This window comes from Prinia subflava, chromosome 3, assembly GCF_021018805.1.
Source record: "Prinia subflava isolate CZ2003 ecotype Zambia chromosome 3, Cam_Psub_1.2, whole genome shotgun sequence".
In the NCBI taxonomy this organism is placed as follows: domain Eukaryota; kingdom Metazoa; phylum Chordata; class Aves; order Passeriformes; family Cisticolidae; genus Prinia; species Prinia subflava.
In genome coordinates, this window is record NC_086249.1 from 28,343,970 (window position 1) to 28,363,229 (window position 19,260).

The window sequence follows — 19,260 nt, forward strand, 5'->3', positions numbered from 1 at the left end:
TTCGGTGATCAGAATTCGATTTTACTCAGGTTTTCCAAAAGCTTATATACTATTTCAGACAGGTTAATCATTTCTACTACAATAATCAGGTTAAAAATCACACAGAAAACTCATGCATTTTACAACAACTCTTTGCTTGCAGAAGTTGATTGAATCTTCTCTCTTCCCGTAAGCAGGTGTAATCCCATCTCCTGTAATTTTCACAGTTCTGTTTGTTCCTGCCATGGCATCTTGGTTATCAAACCAGATATGCTAATCAAGTCTGTTTGACTCTCTGTCTTGTGTATTCCCAGATCTCCCCCTTCTGTATTTACCAAGAATACCCCCTTGATGGCTTTATTAACTAATCTCTGCACACATTGAAGCAAGCAAGGTATCATAACTAATACAATTATTATTAAAATCATTACATGCATTCCTATCCTAAGAAAATCTTTCAGCCAGGGTGTCAAACCCCAGCCACTAAACAAGTTATCTAGCCAAGATCCAGATTCTACCTTTAGTTTAAATACACTATCTTTTAGCTGCTGAATGCTTTTATGGATAGATTCTGAGTGATCAGAAAGATTCATACAACACATTCCATCGAAATCTTCACATCCATGGCCCTGAGCAAGGAGGATGAAGTCAATGGCTGCACGGTTTTGAAGGGTAGCATGTCTTATACTGTCAACATCTGTTAATAAATTTGATAAAGCTGAGCTGGTGGCATTTGTCTGCTTTGCCAGCCAGCAGGCTACCTTATTTAATTGACTTAAGGCCTTTTTTGCAGCCATTCCTGGCAAAAGCGAAGAAGCCAAATTCATCTGGGTCTCAGACCACAAAGACAATTCATCATCGCAGTATTCATCAAAGGCATGCAGAGTGCGCCTTATTCTGTGGGGATACTTGTGCTGCAAAATCATGGACATATTAGGTGTTAGCACAGTCAGTCGTCCCAAACTACAGGGACCTCCCTTTATGTGTGAGGGGATAGCAGCCCAGGCCCGATCCCCACAAATCAGAAACATTCCTGATGGCAGCCACAGTGGGGCGTTACTGGATTTAGAAGGGCTGCCAGAAGTGTAATTGCACCAAGAGGTCTGATTTTTATATGCAGGGTGATAGGGAGAAACATCCCAGGCTTTTGACTGGTTTTTTCCTGTGTAATCAAAATTAACACAAAAATCCATTTTTACAGAACCCAGGAGTTCTAATTCTTGTGGCTCCAAGGGTGTTATTGGAAGGTAAGGAGTCCACTGATCCCATGTATCAACAGGATTTGAGCTCTGTACTATGCTTTTGGTAATTTCTGGTATTGGCCAGCCATCTAATGGCAAACCGACTAAACAGGTTGAAAATGGATTTTCTGGGGATGCAGTGGCCAGGCATAAGGTATCTTGTTTGGTTGCATTAGCCAGAGTTATCCAAACATTTGTTTTGGGTTGATTAATAGGCCAGGCTGTGCTACAAAAGGCAAGCAATGCTAACAAGTATAGCATTCGATTTAACTCTATGGTGCCGTTGTTTGTTTGTTTAGAACTATGTTGTGGTAAAAGGAAAAAAAAGAAAACAAAACCTTTTTTAGCTTATCTCCTTTTGGTCCTCGTTCAAGGCCTACCTTTTTGGTGGTCAGTTATAACAAAAAATTCAATGGATTTATACCTGTTTTACATTACGCTTTTGCCAAAAAAGGCTCTGTGATATCACCAATTCCCACACCCTTCACACAGACATCAAACCCAAAAGTTCACAGTTTCCTTTCTCGATAGAACAAAGGATGTCATCAACTGCAGTCTGAGTGGGGTTCCTCCTCCTCCTCCTCTCTCGGGGGCTCGGTGGCGGTGGCGTCTTGGCCTCCGTCAGCTGTCGGTAGAGGTTCTCGGAACGGCTTCACGTTTTTTGCCGGAATCCAGCGGGGTCCTTTTTCTGAGGAGATACAAGCATAGCCCCTTCCCCAGGTGATCAAAGGGTAAGGGCCAAGGATTTTACCAGACTCTGGGTCACGGATTAGTACTGGTGGTTTCTCTTTGCAGGAAAGCGATGTGGATGATGTAAAATGCCTAGTCATAGGGGGATTTAAGTCTGTCATTGAACAATTCAAGAAATTAAAGACATACAAGGCTTTGCATAATCTTTCCGCAGGAGTATCCTCGGCTCCCCCTTTTTGTTGTAACAGAAGACGTTTGAGAGAGCAATGGGCTCGTTCTATAATTGATTGTCCTGTGGGTGAGTGAGCTATGCCCCTTTTGTGGGTGATACTCTATAATGAGAAGAAGTTTGCAACTCTACGGGAAATATATGCGGGTCTATTATCTGTCTTAATCTATTGCGGAATTCCTAAAAAGGCAGCAGCGAAATGACGGCAGGCGTCTTTCCCTGTCTCTCCCGTGTGAGCTGAGGCAAACAGAGCACCTGAAAAGGTATCAATAGAAGCATGCACGAATTTCAAGCGGCCGAATTCAGGAATGTGTGTCACATCTGTCTGCCAAATTTGTAGGCTCTGTAGACCTCTTGGGTTGACCCCTGTGTTCACATTAGGAAGTGTGCAACGCTGACAGTCAGGGCATATAGAAATGATATTAGAGGCTTGTGCTGGAGTTAATTTAAAAAGTCTTACCAAAGCCCCAGCATTTTGGTGAAAAAAGGAGTGACTCAGTTTAGCTTGCTCTATTTTGTTAGGCAAAACATGCTGCACTGATAAAGTTAACAGGTCTGCTTGGGCATTACCTTCAGTGAGAAAACCCGGTAGATTGGAATGTGACCTGATATGCATCACAAAGTAAGGAGCCGTCCTCTGGTCTAACAGAGAGACCAGCAGTTTTAACCAGTAAAAAAGAATGTCATTTTTAACATTTTTCAAAACAGAATTCTCTGCTCTCTGTACAATACCTGAAACATATGCGGAGTCAGTAATCAGATTAAAAGGTGTGCTGAATTTCTGAAACACTCTGACAACAGCAGCTAATTCCACTATTTGTGGAGACCCTTCAACCACAGCAATATCAGATTGCCAAATTCCAGTTTCAGGGTCCCTCCATACAATCACTGATTTACGGGTTTTCCCAGACCCATCTGTGAATATTGTCATAGCTTGCAAGGGAGTCTCACTTCTCTTTGGCTTGGGGATTAAATTAATAGACGAACTTAATAATTTGTGTTTAGGCGGATGGATAGATATCTGCCCTGGGTAATTTGTTAAAGCAATTTGCAATTTTTCAGACATCTGTAGCAACCAATTCAAATAAAACATTGTGAGAGGTAGATAGATAATATCAAAATCTTTCCCAGCCAAAGAGGTCAGTCTTTGCCGAGCCTTGACAATCAACATGGCCATAAGTTCATCTTGCATGGAAATAGTCTTGGGCATATTGTTAGGCAAAAAGACCCATTCGATAATTAGAAGAGGATCTGGTTTTTCTGAGTCCCACTGAAATATTAATGCATAAGGCTGTTTATTAGGATTCAGAATAATTAGCCACAAAGGCAACTCTGGAGCCCACCTAGCTGATTGCCTTTGAGAGATAGCATCAGCTACTTTTTGAAGCGCAATTTGTTCTTCTTTGTTTAAGTGTCTGGGTGATAAGAGGTTAGGCTCTCCTCCCAGGAGGGCAAACAATGGCTCTAAATCTGCATTTGAAATCCCAAGCAAGGGACGGACCCAATTTATTGTTCCTAGCAACTTCTGTGCATCATGTAAAGTTTTGATTTCAGTTGAGATTTGCAAGGGTTGTGCAGAAATAGAATGCATGCTTATTCGCCAGCCCAAATATTTCCAGGGAGATGTCTTTTGAACTAAAAATCAAACTGGTTATCACAATCTTTGTCAAAAGCATGTAAGTCGTCAAAAGCATTTAAGTTTAACAGGCTATATCTGAGCACTAGAAACAATTCTCAGTAAATATCATGATAGTCAGGAAATCATCATATATCCTTATTCTCAGTGGCAGTAAGCCACTGTGCTCTAATTCTTCAGGTGGATCAAACTTATATACACACATTAATCGTTGAATTTGTGCATTGCTTCTGATGCATCTTGATGGATCACATTAACAGCAAATACCTCGTCTTTTATGAGATGCACAGTACTACAGTATCTCACATTCAACACATTTGCATTCAACCTAGGTTTGATGACAAACTAGACAAGAGAAGGAGAGAAGCAGTTCTGCATTAAGTTCTCACTCAAAGGCTGTAACCATTTGTTTAGAGTTCATCCAGAACAAAAAAGACTGAAAACCTAAAAGAGCTTTCTGCAGTCTTCTCAGAAGGGGTGCCATCCTCGGCTCCCCCTTTCCTGTTAACAACTTAAGAGACATTAATTTACCAATTTTTTTTTTTTTTTTTTTTTTTTTTTTTTTAAGTTTTAAATGACCTCTATACAAAATCTGACTGCATAAAAATTCCCTATTGAGATAGAACATTTCCCCCCCACAAAACTAGCGGCGCAGACAACACAAAAGGACTGACAGTTGCCACCCTCCCTTCAGGCCCTGTGATCTGTACTGGGTTTTGGCTTTGATAGCCTTGACTGTTTCCTCCCACCCCTGAGAGGATCTTGGGGGACAGGCATTAATGGCCAATCATTAGGCCATTGATTTTGGGAGATAAGACTGATATCTGCGCCCGTGTCAATCAGTCCGGTTAAAATTAACTCTTTACCTCTCAGAGACACCTTACACCTGCACGTAGGACGTTCAGGAGTTATGCGCTGGGTCCAAAAAATTTGTGGTACCCCCGTTGAACCAAACCCGCCTCCCCTCTGATTAGCTATCGGGGGTGTGGATAAGGGGGCTGCTGGAAAAGGTACAAGCTGGGCTATTTTGGTCCCTGCTGGGACCACGCAGGGGGGCTGTGGGGTCTAAGCCATGATTTTTATTTCTCCAACCGTGTCAGAATCAATAACTCCTGGCAAAACAAATAATCCTGTTACTGAGGTAGAAGATCTACCTAAAAGCAAAGCATGGTGACCTGGTAGCAAAGGTCTGTAAATTCCTGTGGGGAGACAAAACACTGAGGAATTGGTCAACGTTACTGTATCACGGGTTGAAATGTCTAATCTGGCGCTCCCTGGGGTTGCTGGACGTAGGTCGGAGATGGTCTGGCGGATGGGGCCTGCGCTGGCTGGAAGCTGAAGGTTGGCTCTGGCTGTGACAGTTGCTGGGTTGGCTGTGGGACTTGTGTCTTCACGCGTCGCTATCCCGCGCTGTGAGATGATTTGCTGTAAAAGCTGGCCATTTGGTGAAACTTGAAGAGGCATTGATTAGCGAAATAAAGGCAAGGTCTTTGTCTTTAAGGGCTTTCTTTTTTATCTGTAACTAATTGTTATGCATATTTGAAGCGAGTCAGTCCGGATCATTTTCGGGGTCGGGATCAAAAGACTCTCCGTCACTGCTAAAGTCAGAGTCCCCATAAGCGGTTAGCGTTCGGCGGCTCTGGGGTCGCTGGTGGGATCTCGGTGGGGGTGCAGCTGGCAGCTGGGCTTTATCTTTGGCGTTCGTCGGGGAGGGGGTGCGGACGGGGGACGGGGAGCGGGACCTGGGCAGGTTTCGGTCTGGCACGGCCTCTGGGGCCGTCTCCGCGGTAGCCTCGCAGGCTGCCTCGCTCCCCCCCTCTTTTTTAACCGCTTCCATGACCGCCCTCCATGCAGGAAGCAGGCGCAGCTCTGGCTCGTGGCCAGGCAGCGTAGCCAGGTCGTAGAGCTTTACGCCGACCTTGTCCCAGTAGCGGAGAGTAAGAACAGAGGAAGGGGTGGTATCGGGGAACATGCGTGACACCCATCGTAGGAGCGACTTAAGGTCCTGCTTAAGAATGGGGGATCCATGCTTGCTCAGCAAGCGCTGGATGGTTTTCTTAACGTCTCTTCCGTCGGACATGACCTGTCCCATACCTTGAGTTCCCCTGGCTCACCTGTCACGTCCGGCGTACAGATGATTGTAGGCCCAAACACGGTTCTTTCACCGCCACGATCAGTTCCAGGGGCGTCGCCAATTGCCAGCAGACCGCCGGTTCTTCTCCTCACACGGAGCACCAATTATTGGCGATTGATGAGAGACGGGAAGACTGATTCGGTGATCAGAATTCGATTTTACTCAGGTTTTCCAAAAGCTTATATACTATTTCAGACAGGTTAATCATTTCTACTACAATAATCAGGTTAAAAATCACACAGAAAACTCATGCATTTTACAACAACTCTTTGCTTGCAGAAGTTGATTGAATCTTCTCTCTTCCCGTAAGCAGGTGTAATCCCATCTCCTGTAATTTTCACAGTTCTGTTTGTTCCTGCCATGGCATCTTGGTTATCAAACCAGATATGCTAATCAAGTCTGTTTGACTCTCTGTCTTGTGTATTCCCAGAGGTGGGGGCCAAAAGTCAGACGTCTAAAGAGTCGAATCTGAAGAAGCAGCTTTTTTTTCCCCTTGTAAATCATACCATAAATTGCAGCAGCTGATCTGGGAGCACGATGCTTACACGAGACTGCTGCTGCAGCTAGGAAGGGACAAACTGTTGCTGGGCAGATTAGTGGGGGAAGCCGGGAGCAGCTCAGGTGGAGAAGGAATAGCCTGCTATTGCCAGGCGAGGGAGCTGTTCAGGTGCAAGCCTGAATTTTAGATCCAGGCATCATCTCTGGAATACAAGGAGCCTAATTGTGTAACCTGTGAGGGCAAGGTGCTTCACTTCTAGGTCTGACAACAGCTTGGAAAAACTACATAGGTGCTGTCTCCCTCTTCACTGTGTTTAATCTGAAGAGGCAGGGATATGTCCAGAATTACTAGACAGAAAAGTGGGAGTAGCAAGACATGTGAAGAGGCAACAGAAGTTTATTTGGAATGTTTACCCACAGATCTGTAACAGAAGGCTTCAGAAGTACATGAAATCGCTGTATGGACTGATTTTCAATCCAGGAGTGTAACTCCTTCATATTGCATTTACTGTGATCCATCTTGTCCTAAATATCTGAATTGAAGGTAATGCAGCACAGAGCACTGGATTTTATTAATCTCACCAAAGTACAAAGAAATGGTTAAACATAAAAAAATTGCAGGTGGTGGGGAGGAGGCAAATAGAAAGTCCTGGCACAGAGACTTATCCTCTGCTTGCAGGGAATGTGTATAATCTTCATTAAAAAATTCAAAGCCTGCTTGGCATGGATCCTAGCTGTGTAGCGGTTTGTTTAGTGATGATGGAAAGCTCACCCTACATTAATTCCTAATGGTTTATTGCAAAATGTTCTGTAATGATGACGTGCTTGAGCTGTTAATTGATTATGAAATGCCTTGAGATCCTTATGAAAAGCATAAGATACAAATATTATTGGATCATGCTGCTCATTAACTTCAAAGAAAAGAAATGTGCTGTAATTCCAACTGTCCTGTAAATCTCTTTGGTTTGGAAATATTTTTATGTCATCCTTCTTTTCTCTGATAGCATCACTGTTTGCTGCTTGTTTAAATTCCAGTACATTCAGGGAGATTAAGGGCCTGAACCAGTCTGACTGAAGTCAATCCGAATTGTTCCCACTGAATACAGAAGGAGCTGGAGCAGTTCTTGTTTGTCCTGTTCAAATCCAAAAAGAAAATCTGTGGAAGAGTGTAGCAGTCATGAGATTTTCCGAAGACAGGGGACGTGAAAATTCTTGTTTCTGAACTGAGAGAACTGCTTTATCCTAGAACTCAGGTCCCAGCTGTCTTTTGTTGTCAAAAAAATTCTGCATAAATGGTGAGGTGTAGGAGACTGGGACAGCGTTTGCTCGTTTGCTGTGATACTATTTCATCTGGAATACTAAAAATACCATTACCTCCAAACCTGGTTTCAAAAGGAGTTTGAATTCTCAGGGTACCACTGAGACGTGGTAAGGTGACACTGGTCAGTGCACAAGGGCCAGTCCAGGAAAGAAGATTAATGAGTGGGACTTTTACTTTGTTCTGAATGGGGCTTAGGGAAGAAGCTTGGTAGTGATCTTCTGTGTAAGGCTGAATATCAGCTCTAGTTTTCACACTTGCAGCAAGTCCATCATAAATGAGAGCTGAGAATTTTTATCATTAATACATTTGAACTAATTTAAGTGGGGACATGAAAGCTGTAGTTTTAAGCATTTTTAATTTATACCATTTCAGAAATAATGCTCTTGCCACCAGTTATTTGGAAGCAAACATGTGTTGCAAAAAAACCCCCTGCAATTTTATCAGAAATAGTGTAGACTCCTAATTACTGCAGAGCATTCTGTCTAGAGAAGTCAGCAGACTCCCAGGTTACTCCAGACCTCAAATGCTGACAGGTAGCACTGGCACTCTGGAAGGTGAAAGTGAATTCTGGATAGTCATAAGTAAATTCAAGTAATGATGTCCCATTGTTCTTTTACTTTCAATTAAAAATAAAGAGAGAGAGAGAAAATAAGAAATACCCCCAAATGTAATGAAGTATTTGCATATAAAAAGACCTTTAACTTGCATTCTTTACTCATAGGCACTCTTTGGATGCTCATCATTCTTTTCTGTTGTTAAATTTACTCAGAAAAAAAATTCCACATTTCTGGGGAAGCAGAAGTTCATAAAAAAATTATTGTTGTTCATTTATTTTCACAGGATGCAGACCTTTCTAGACACAACAATTGTTACTACACATGAGCAAGAGAAAAATGTAGGATTCTGTGGTGGTGTGTTGTTTTGGGTTTTTTTAAATATCCTAGCTAAAGTTTTATAGATGCTATATCAGTAGAAAATCTTGCTATAGCAGCAAAGGAAATGTGGATGTTTTCAGTTTCTCATCCTGAGTGTGCAGCTTTGTGACTAGATAACCATGAACAAATGATTTCTTCTATCAAGGACTAAAGTTAGTGTTATTTCTACTAGAGTAAATCTGGAATAACTCCACAGAAGTCAATGGAGTCACAATGCTAATCCAATATTGTTTCCTCATCTGTAAGAGAGGTTAATGACATTATCCTCTCGTGGGGAATATGTCAAGGATATTTAGTTAATGTTGACTCTATAAAATGCTAATTGATTGTTAGTGCAAAATTTGTACTTTACAGGTGAAAGAAACAGCACACAAGGTACTCATGCTTAACACACTCTGCTAAAGATATACTGGCTTTCATTACAACACCTCAAACAATTTTCCCTTTAACTTTTTCATTTGGGAGGGAATATTGATCCATTCTATTAGGAAAGCAACCAGATGCATGTGGATAAATGAACATCAAAAGATTACCAAGCGTAGCATGTGCATATGTCCTAGACTATGCAGCTTGCTTGTGTACCAATCCAAAGAGAGCATTTAAGGTTTAAAACAAGCAGCTTTGATTCTAACAACTAATTTGTTGTTATGTATAGACTGAGAGAGAATAAAATATACGCACACAAAATGGTGGACAGATAAATAATTACTGCCAGAAGTGATCTGCAGCTTTCAGGCAATCCTTTCAACATTTTTCCATCTCATTATTTCTGTATATAAATGAGAAGTGTCTTTGTAAGAAGCAGCAAGGATGCCAGGCATGAAAGTCCTGGTATATATCCATCCAATGCAAACAGAAACATGACTGTAATTCTTAGTAACTCAGAATTTATGAAGCGCTCAATGGACACCAGCACAAAGCAACTAGAAGCATGTAAAACTGCAATAGCAATAATTTCCACCTCTGTTCTGAGGTTCATGCTGGTAATTTTTCAAAAATGGGTCCATTATTCCCATTTTGCAGATGTGGAAAGGGATGGCCCTGTGGCAAGTGCCTTGCCTGAACAAAACAGCTGGTGAAGGAGGAAGCCATGCAGCTGCAGGCTGAAGTGCAGAGATGAAAAGGGCAGGAGTGGGAGTCGCATTTCCAATAGCAGGCATCCCACAGAGCTGCTTCCATAGCTGCCTTCTCATATGGAAAGAGAACCTTGGCCTACCAGCTTCCATCATGTATCCACTTACATTGGATTAAAGGTAGAAGACAGAAGGATACCACATAACATAGCATCAAAGAGCTCTTCCTTATGAATGACCAACTCCATATTGGGATCTCCTGGATTGTTTCAGGTGCTACCCTTCTCAGTAGTGTGTTAACACTGATGTTTTGCATTGCATCTTCAACTAACAACCTGCCAGTCTCCTTTGTTATCCCCTGTACTGGTGCTGCAATGATGAGGAGGCTGATTGAAGAGCTCCATGTTCTTATCTTTCCAGCAGTCTACCCTATCTATCCTTTTCAGCTGCAGTCTCTTGGATGAGGTCTGTAGGACACAGCTTTCCAGCACAGACCAGCTCGAATTTCTGTACATTCTGCAGGGACTGGTGAAAGCAGACAGTAATGGTTAAAGCTTCCTTCTGTCTCAGCCACTGTGCCCCGTGAGACAATATTTCCAGAGAAAAACATTGTTAACCAGTTCTGTATTAACCAATGATATTTTTACATGGAACTCTTGAGCTGGCAGTGTAGTAGAGTGGCTTTGGGCACCAGCTGCCAAGTGTTTACACAGGATTTCACATTCATGCCATGAGAGCTACGCTGCTACTGGTCCCTCAGCCATCACAAGACACAGCTTGGGTTTATTAACATGACATAAGGACATGCTAGACTTACCTTTGTTGCCAAAACATTTGCAAGGAAAAACCAAAATTCTACAACAATCTTTGGAAATCACACACTGAGAAAACATTTTATTTCCAAAATTAGGGTTTTGTATATTCAAATGCTAAAAAGAAAAGCAGCAACAGTATTTCCTGTAAGGTTTTAATTTAGAAAAGAAAATAATCAAGTAACATTTTCTGTAGCCTCTATAAATTAGCAATAGCTCTGATTTGGCCAACTTGTCCTGAAAATGAGCTCATTAAATCTAATTGCACACACTGTATAGCAAAGAATCATATGAAAAGAATCTCTCAGTTTTATGTCCAATTACAAGAATACTCTGTGGTGTTCAGCACTGATTCCAGTGGTGGATGTCTGCCAAGATACATTTAACTAAAATTAATACACTCCGAGATAGAATCAGCCCTGACAACAGGGAAGTCATCTATTAGAGGCAATAACTCAAAGATCACAGCAAAATTGCATGTTAAAAGAAATCATAAACTTGGGAAAATACTGATTTTTATTAAAATTTATCATCTCTGATTTAAACAGATGGCTTAGTGGAAGAGATTAAGATATTCTTAAGATTTTGTAACTTGACCGTAGTCAATCAAAATGAATGAACATACCATTTTCTACCTGCCTTGCAAGTAGAAAATAGGGCTAATATCCTCCCCTGCAGTCAAAAGCAAAGGGAAAATGCACAACTAAATAATGTGAGGATAAGATCCAGAGTGCCTATTTATGCATCACAAAGCCTGGGCTCAGGGAACCCAAATAACTAAATTATGCATGTCAATTCCATATTCCTAGAGAAAATAATTAGACACTATGCAGGGTAGCCCATAATGCCACACAAGGGCTTAGTGACTGGCCAGTATGAGATTCTCAGGATAACAGGTGTCTGAGCAGTCCCCTGTTCCTGAACCTCGGAGCTCAGGACACGCTGCACAGAGCCTCCCCCCACCGCAATGGCCTGACTGAGCATGGCTCATCCTTTCCAGGTAAACGGAGCGGCTGAAGGACAAACCTAACCTGGAGTCTCAACTTACTCATTAGCTTTGAAAATTCATCTCATGATTGCCTCATGTAAAATGCAATGATCATTCAGAAAGCACAGCAGAGAATTCAATCTTTGCCTGATTTCCAGGTCCCCGCACCTTTCTCCCTGGCACTGCTCTGTCAGCTTTCTTTCCAGTCTCATTCTTGGATGTGCAGCAACCCCTTTGGCACAAGATGTGCACCTAAGAGGCTTTTCTAGCCTGGGACAGGGCATGTTCAGGCTAAGGATTAACCCGAAGTCTCCACTGCCCTGGGTGAGTGCTTGGACCACTAAGTAATAGCACTGAAGGAGCAAAAGCAACATCACTTCTGTAAAGGGTAACTTGGCTGCCATGCTTGACACTGAAAAAAATACAGTCCTTATGTGATATATATTTAAGTCATAGACATTTCTGGTTATATCATGGTAGACTTCTGTTTTCACCAAGCAGGCATCTGCTTTCACAGAAAAGAGCAATACATAGAAGTCTCATTTGAAGTGGAGAGAGCTTCCAAGTCAAGCAGAGGCAGGCCATCTTCAAGAGTAGGCTTTCTGTGGAACATGGGATTTTGAAGATGAATTTCTTATGTTCTTCCCAACTTCTTGTCTCTAGGCACTGAAGGGATGTCCCTAGAATTGCTCCTGGCTGCAAAGCAAAGCATGATACCAGCTATAGGGCAGTTGCAACCAAAGGACAAACTTGAGTTTCATACTTAAAACGTTACCTGCATGCCTCTCGTCACATTTGTCAGCTCAGTGCCCAGTTTGTATGGTCTGAAATGGGCAGTAGGCTTCAATATCCCTGTCAGATGCCTTCCCTCTGTAGATCAGGATTTCTTGCCTTTATATAGTATTAATATTAACCTAATTTTGTACCAGTCACCAAAGTTCAGCTTTTTTGAGTCCCAGTCCAGTGTCTTCCAGTAGCTTATGCATTCTGTTTTCACTTGATTATTGTTTTTTTTTCTGCTAGTGTTTCTTTTATAGAAATAAAATCAAGAACATAAATCTTGTCTAATTCTGTCTCCTTCATTCTTAAACCAGTGTTCATTTTCATGGAATAAAACTTAGCCTTTGGCAGAGGACTGAGCAGCAGACCTGAGCACATTGACAAGAGCTGATTTGCCATACATGCAAAGAGTTCAACCTTGGTCAGTCTCTTTCATCCGAACAATCTCAGTGTCTTTCACTGATTTGTGCCTGGTTGTTCCTTGCCACCTGCACTGGAATGAGATGCCTGACCAGGCAACTCCGCCTGTCTGAGAGGAAGTTGACGGATAATATGCAATAAAGCTTTATTGTTTTCCCAGTATGTGTTTACTCTGCATCACAGAGAATCCATTTGTCAAATATTAATTGAATTCTCCAACATTTGGCATATTTGCATAAGTATTATGAAATAGAGCATTATCTCCCTTTGTATTATACCCATTTCCCTTAGATGGTCTCTCTTTGATCCATTAATCATGTTTCCTGTATCCTCCCACAAAACTTTATTGCTCACATCCTGCAGAACCCACTCACAAAGAAAGAAATTAGCTATATGTAAATCTAAGGTTATTCCTTTGCCTCTATAAATGTAAAATAATTAAATTATCCTCTAAAAAGGACAGTGATAAAATTCCAGATGAGCATTGATTACCCAAAGAAGCAGATTGAGGTGATTTTATTGGACCAGTGGGAAAAAAGTGGTTTTGCTCTACCAAGGACATTACTGGTGAAAATGATACTGCTGCCTATGTCTGTCTCTGCTACTGCTGCTGTCCCCTTTACTGACTTCAGTATTACTATAATACCTGAAAAAAAGGGTTAGATTCAATAGACGCCTCCAATTTTAGGGCTCATACTTGTGGGTACATCACCTGGGCTTTGCTGGAAGCTCAAGGTATGACCAAAAGATGTGAGCACACGGTTAGGGAACCATGTAAAGTCAAAGGTGCAGCTGTCCAGCTACCTTATAGGAAATACTGAGAAAAGGAATATATCTTGAATTCCACCTCTCAGATCTTTAGGGATATGATTTTCAGAATATGTATCTTTGGCCTCAAACATCTACTAAATATTAGAATCCACGTGAAAAACTAAAAAAGCCCTTTTGAGTACACTCATGTTGATGTGTGTATATATGTATATATACATATATATATATTTTAAAAGACAAAATTCCTGAACCTTGTTCAAGTTTAGATTCTGAGCCTTTCAGTCCTGTCATCAGAAGAGCTTGGGCATATAAAGATCAGCAAAACTAGAAGCTCAAGGATCTTTAGGATTGAAAAATATTAACAGCTTCTAGACTTAAGTAGCTTAGCAAGGCTTTTCAGGATCAGGATTCAGGGACTTAGCTCCATTTATCAGATCTATCCCAAAACACCTAAGCCAGCAGTGCAGGCATAAAAATCTCTCATCTTGCAGAAAACAGAAGCCGAGACTCCAGTTTACCAAACTAGCATCTAAATCATCAATAGCTTCCTTACAATTTGGTTTCCTCAGACTTGACTTTAAGTTTGATTCTTTGCAATCACTGAAGACCCTTTGTTCTTTCACCCTTCCTTGGTTTCTATAATATTTAGCAAAATGATGACAGAAAATATCTCCATGTCTTTAGAGAGATTAGTTTCTATTAAAAAGAGTAAAATGGGAGCAGTAAGAACCAGTATATCACTACCCCATGTTCACTGCTGTCTTCTGAACTCATTTGTTCACTCTTCAGCTTTTCCAAATTTTTTCTCTTGGTGCAGATTCATTCTCACTTCTTGAAAATTTATCTCTACCATCCATTCCTTTTGTAAGATTCTCTTTGAAACATATTTCATCCATAAAGCCTTTTAATGACTTCATCTATATAATCAGTTTCTTTCTACTAAAGAAAACATCAAAGTTAATCTGCAGTAGAAGTGTAATCTGCTATATCACAAGTCTGTCTGATCATACAGTCTCTTTGATTTACAGCATGAAGGTCTTGATCAAACCAGGATCCGCTCTTTTACACTGTGAACATTTTTGCTGGTATTTCATAAACAATATTAAGACGTTATAACAGCTATCCAGGAAAAATGACATGTACTTACCCAAGGGGCGATCCTGTATCATATCCTGTATGTCACCCACTGTACAGGTGGGTTGTCAGAGAGATAGCACAAGCTAACATTAAGCAATGGGAGTATCTAACACACATTTTTAATTGCTTTATGTATAAATGACTACTAAGACACCAAAAAGGATTCTGAAATTCTGAGCTCGAATTGGTCAATATATTGGCAGGTCCCGACAATTTCATGCTTTATGATTTTATCCAGAACCTTAATTAAACCTCTTCTTTGGAGACTTGTAAACTTAAAGCCTTAAGCTGTTCTTCAGGATGTCTTTGCATTTTTTTTTTTTGTTTATGGCACAGCATTTGGACGCCCATCTGAGAGAAACTGAAGCTTGTGAAAACTCCCTGTAAAAAATGTAATAAACATAAGCCATCAAATGGAGGGTGCAAACAATACAGATGAAGTCAAATTAGGTTGGAGAAAAAGTAATCATTTTGAAATTAGAAAAAAACCCTAGTTTTCTCCTTTCACCTTTACTACAAGCTGAAAATACATTGCTTACTACTAATATAAGACTAAACTAAAGAAGTATTTTTCATCACATAAGGAGGGCTTTCTCTACAAGGTGAAATTTTAAGGCATTTAAGAGATCTTGCTTGAGTAGAATCTGTTATTTAAAGAAAATGTCAGAAATCCCAGGTTTCTAATTGAAACTACCTGCAATAAAGAAAGGAATGTTCAATATAGTTTCTGAAATGGAATAGAAGGAGGTATTAGATGAAGAAACTCAGGAAGGTTAGCCAAACAAGATATGGCACAGTAGTTGACAAAAGCTGGCAAAGACCAGCTGTAAACTCACTGGACTGAGCATTATTGGCCTATTAGTGCACAGAGCTGCTATGCATATTTTAACAACTGGAGAACATTCTGTGTATGGTTCCCATACATATATTTTAGAAGGCTGAACATAGGTTACAAGAATTTTAGCAAATTAATGTGCACACACCAAGTGTGCATTGTAGAAGTCTACACATACTGGCATCACTGAGTAATTGGGCAGACTGGTTCTGAGGATATACAACAGGTACACAAGGCTGCTTTCTGGCAGTAAAAACCTGAACCCAGTTCAGTTCTCTTGGCTTCAAGCTTTGGGAGAGTTCATTTGTTTGAGAGTTTGAGAGCCCATTTTAAAATGACCTTAGGCAGCACTGTGGTTTATGCATGAATGAGAAGTTCTTAGTCACTTGTTGCTGCTCTTTCCACCCCAAGGCTGGTTGTTTTTCAGAGACTCAAATCATTAAACTGGGCTGAGCATGTTGGGTGAAATCCCAGGAGCATTTGTGACAGAGAATGAGCCTGCTTCCCTAATAGGAGCTTCTGAAGCAATGTCATAGGACAGCATGCCTTTTTTTTTTTTTTTGTCTGTATGACAACACCATATATGTCCAAAACCACATCTGCATTTACAGACATTTTCTTCCAGAACAATAATTTTAGAATGTACTCTGTATTTAATTACACATAATTATCATTTTGCCAGCTACATAGCCTTTTATGCCTCATATTTTACTTCTTTTCTCTTTTCTTTTTTAAACTGTAGCTTTTTTTTTTTTTTTGACAGAATCTGTACCTTGAGAATTTATACAGGCACAGCTCTGGATACAGTTGCTTTGGTACTGGCAAGTGCAGCTTTGCAGCTTTCTATTACACGACACGGAGTATAATAACAAAAGCTATTCTTCCACATCTGTCAAGAAAATTTATCTCCAAATCAGTCTCAGGCAGAAACTATTATAGACTGTGCTTGCACAGACTGACCATGGTAGATTAGTCAGCCTCAGAAATAAAGATTAGCCCTTCTTCCTTCTTAGGAAACTCCATGTCTTTTTGCAAAGCTTACACATTAATATACTTATTGCAATCTATTTAACAAAAGCGCTTTGCAGCTTTGAAAATGTATGAACCGGAGGATTACAGACATTTGTAAAACCATATTCTGTCAGTTCCTGGCGGTCACGATAATTAGACATCAGGTGCCAGGTGCTAAAAGAAAACAGCATGGGAGAAGTAATCACACATCAAACCAAAATGAACCATAGGGGAACATTTAAGACTATATGACAGTGTGGAATGTGACACTGAGGAATACTGAATGCAGGGAAAGGCCAGTTCAGACTGATATAAATCCTCATTTCATTCTGATACTTCAGTTATCAGCAAGACGGAGACTAGGAGCAGAAAACTGCAGTAATGTATAATAATATGTTAGAGGACTCGCCAGGGGGATTTCGTGTCTGAATATCACATGTTTATTAAAGCTCTTCCTTCAGGGTTTTTCAAGGAGAATACTTAATTCGTGCAAGGTGCCAAGTCCTGTGCAAGGGTGAGCTGTCAGGTGTTTGTATTGTTCCATTACTAGCTTGCAGAAAACCTTTAAAACCAGGGCTTCCCTCCTAAAGATGCAGAAAAACCTACAAAGTCATCTTTCCCTTGTGTAACTAAGAGACATGAGTAGACAGTGAAGAATTTCTGATGAAGAAAGGAGCAAGTGTTCCTGTGTGGTAGTAAAATATACAGGTTGCTTATACTGGTTTGCTTGACCTGCCCATGAGACAGGGAATATTTTCTCTCAGGCCACACAAAGTCAACTCTAGCCTCATGGATCTCATATTCAGACCAAATGGCCCACAGAGCACACCGAGGCAAGGTGCCTGTGCCAAAATCTCTTGACTGATCAAAATCTCTTCACCTACTGATAGAATAAGCCTCCTCTGAGATAGGGAAGTACAAACAGTCCGCTCTCAAAAGACATTTTCTGGAACAGCACAAGGCCTGTACTGTGATTTGAGCTCCTGACTGCACTGCAGGCCAACTTATCAGTGGCTTTCACAGTCATACAACCCCTCTTCAAGCTCAAATGTATGAAACTAATATGATTTCTTTCAAATCTGTGTTTTCATGTAGATTCACTCTGAGACATTTTTATGTATGAAAAGCATTCTTTTCCTGAAAAGAAATTCAAATTTTCCACCGGCTCTCTTGGGACTTTGTAGATAACTCCTGCAAGTGTAATTCCTTTTCCACAAGAGGAATGTGACCAATAACTGAAGCTCAGTACCTCCAGTTTTATATATCCCTAAATAAATGTACCAGTATTGCTGCATCACTATTCACCATTTATAAAAGGAACACTATCTACTTCACAGGGCCAAGGAATTAATGCAGGTCTGTAATACTGTAATTCAAATGTGTATAGAAAAAAGGAGAAAACATTACAGTATTAAAATTCCTGGTTTTCAGTATAGGTATGTAAATTAAGCAGTAGCAGATATAATTCTGCAAGACAATGACAGAAAACACCCTTGAAACAAAATTCTTACGCAGCACATGTAGGTTTCATAATATCCCTTTTATTCAACGGTGTAATTGAGGACCATATATTTGATCTCTTTCACATTTTATAAGAAGAGGATTCTAAAATCCATAATCTCAATTACTCTCTTAATAGACTGTCTTGACTTTTTTTCACCTGTTGACCTGCAGGATAAAGCTATTTACAAGTGATGTTATTGAGGAGAGCACTGCCATAATGAAAATGCTGAAGGACAAAAAAATCCGATAAGGAGACTAGAAAACACATTTGGAAGTGCACTTCTCAGGTCTAATTTATTCAATACGCATACTGTGAAACAACTGTGGGTCTAATGTACAATCAGGTATTAACTTGGAACCAGCTATTCCAGCCAGTAGTCTGCAGCAACTTGCAGAAACTTGTCAGAAAGCAAAAGTCTGTGAACAAGAAGGCACTGCAGCAGTGAAATGAAGAAGGCAAGGAAGACAGCACATAAAACTGCTATGTTACCTCCTCTCCTTATGTCTTTTCTTTTGCAACTGTGTATTTTTTTGGTCTGTTTCCTGTGCAGCCATGCACCAAACCATTAAGTCTTACTGAGTAACCTCAGCAGTCCTAGTTTTAGTCCTGTAGTGCACAATATGGTGGGTTACTATGACAGGTAGCTCCTAGTATAAAATACTTTTTCCTTTTTCTATAAGAAACTGCCAAAAAAGTAGCTATATTTTGCACTCAAGTTTCAGCGCAAGACGATTATCTCCTTTGTGCCTGATCTGTTTTAAGTCACAAACATTTCTTCCAATTTTGTAGCAGCAGCTCAGACCCTTGGAATGTGCTCCTTGTGAAGAAACAGACTAACACAGCCTCTCTTGCCTCATCTGTATGTGTGTCCTCAATATAAATAACATTTACATTCCTCATAAATCAAGGATATCTGATGTCTCCGTTTTCAAATCCCAGCTGCTGCAAATGTTACACAAATGATAAATGGTTCCTTTCAGAAAGAAAGGTGAAGTGTGAGGAAGAAGTAAAAGAATGGTTTGGATTGGATGGGACCTTAAAGATCGCCTGCTTCCAACCCCCCTGCAATGGGTAGGGACACCTTCCACCAGACCAGGTTCCCGAAAACCCCAGCCAGCCCCGTCTTGGGGGATGCAGCTTCCAGGGATGGGGCAGCCACAGCTTCTCTCTCACTGGGCAGCCTGCGCCAGTGCCTCACAGTAAAGAACTTCCTCCCAATGTTTCATCTAAATCTATTCTCTTTTTGTTTAAATCCATTTACCGCCT

At 40.7% G+C, this 19,260-nt stretch overlaps 1 protein-coding gene across 1 annotated transcript; it reads right to left on the bottom strand.

Annotated features, from left to right (window-relative positions):
* Positions 1-200: 200 nt before the first annotated feature.
* LOC134549071 (syncytin-A-like) lies at positions 201-1,481 on the bottom strand. Its single transcript, XM_063394476.1, has one exon. It carries the CDS (start codon positions 1,479-1,481, stop codon positions 201-203), a length of 1,281 nt encoding a protein of 426 aa, XP_063250546.1.
* Positions 1,482-19,260: the final 17,779 nt, after the last annotated feature.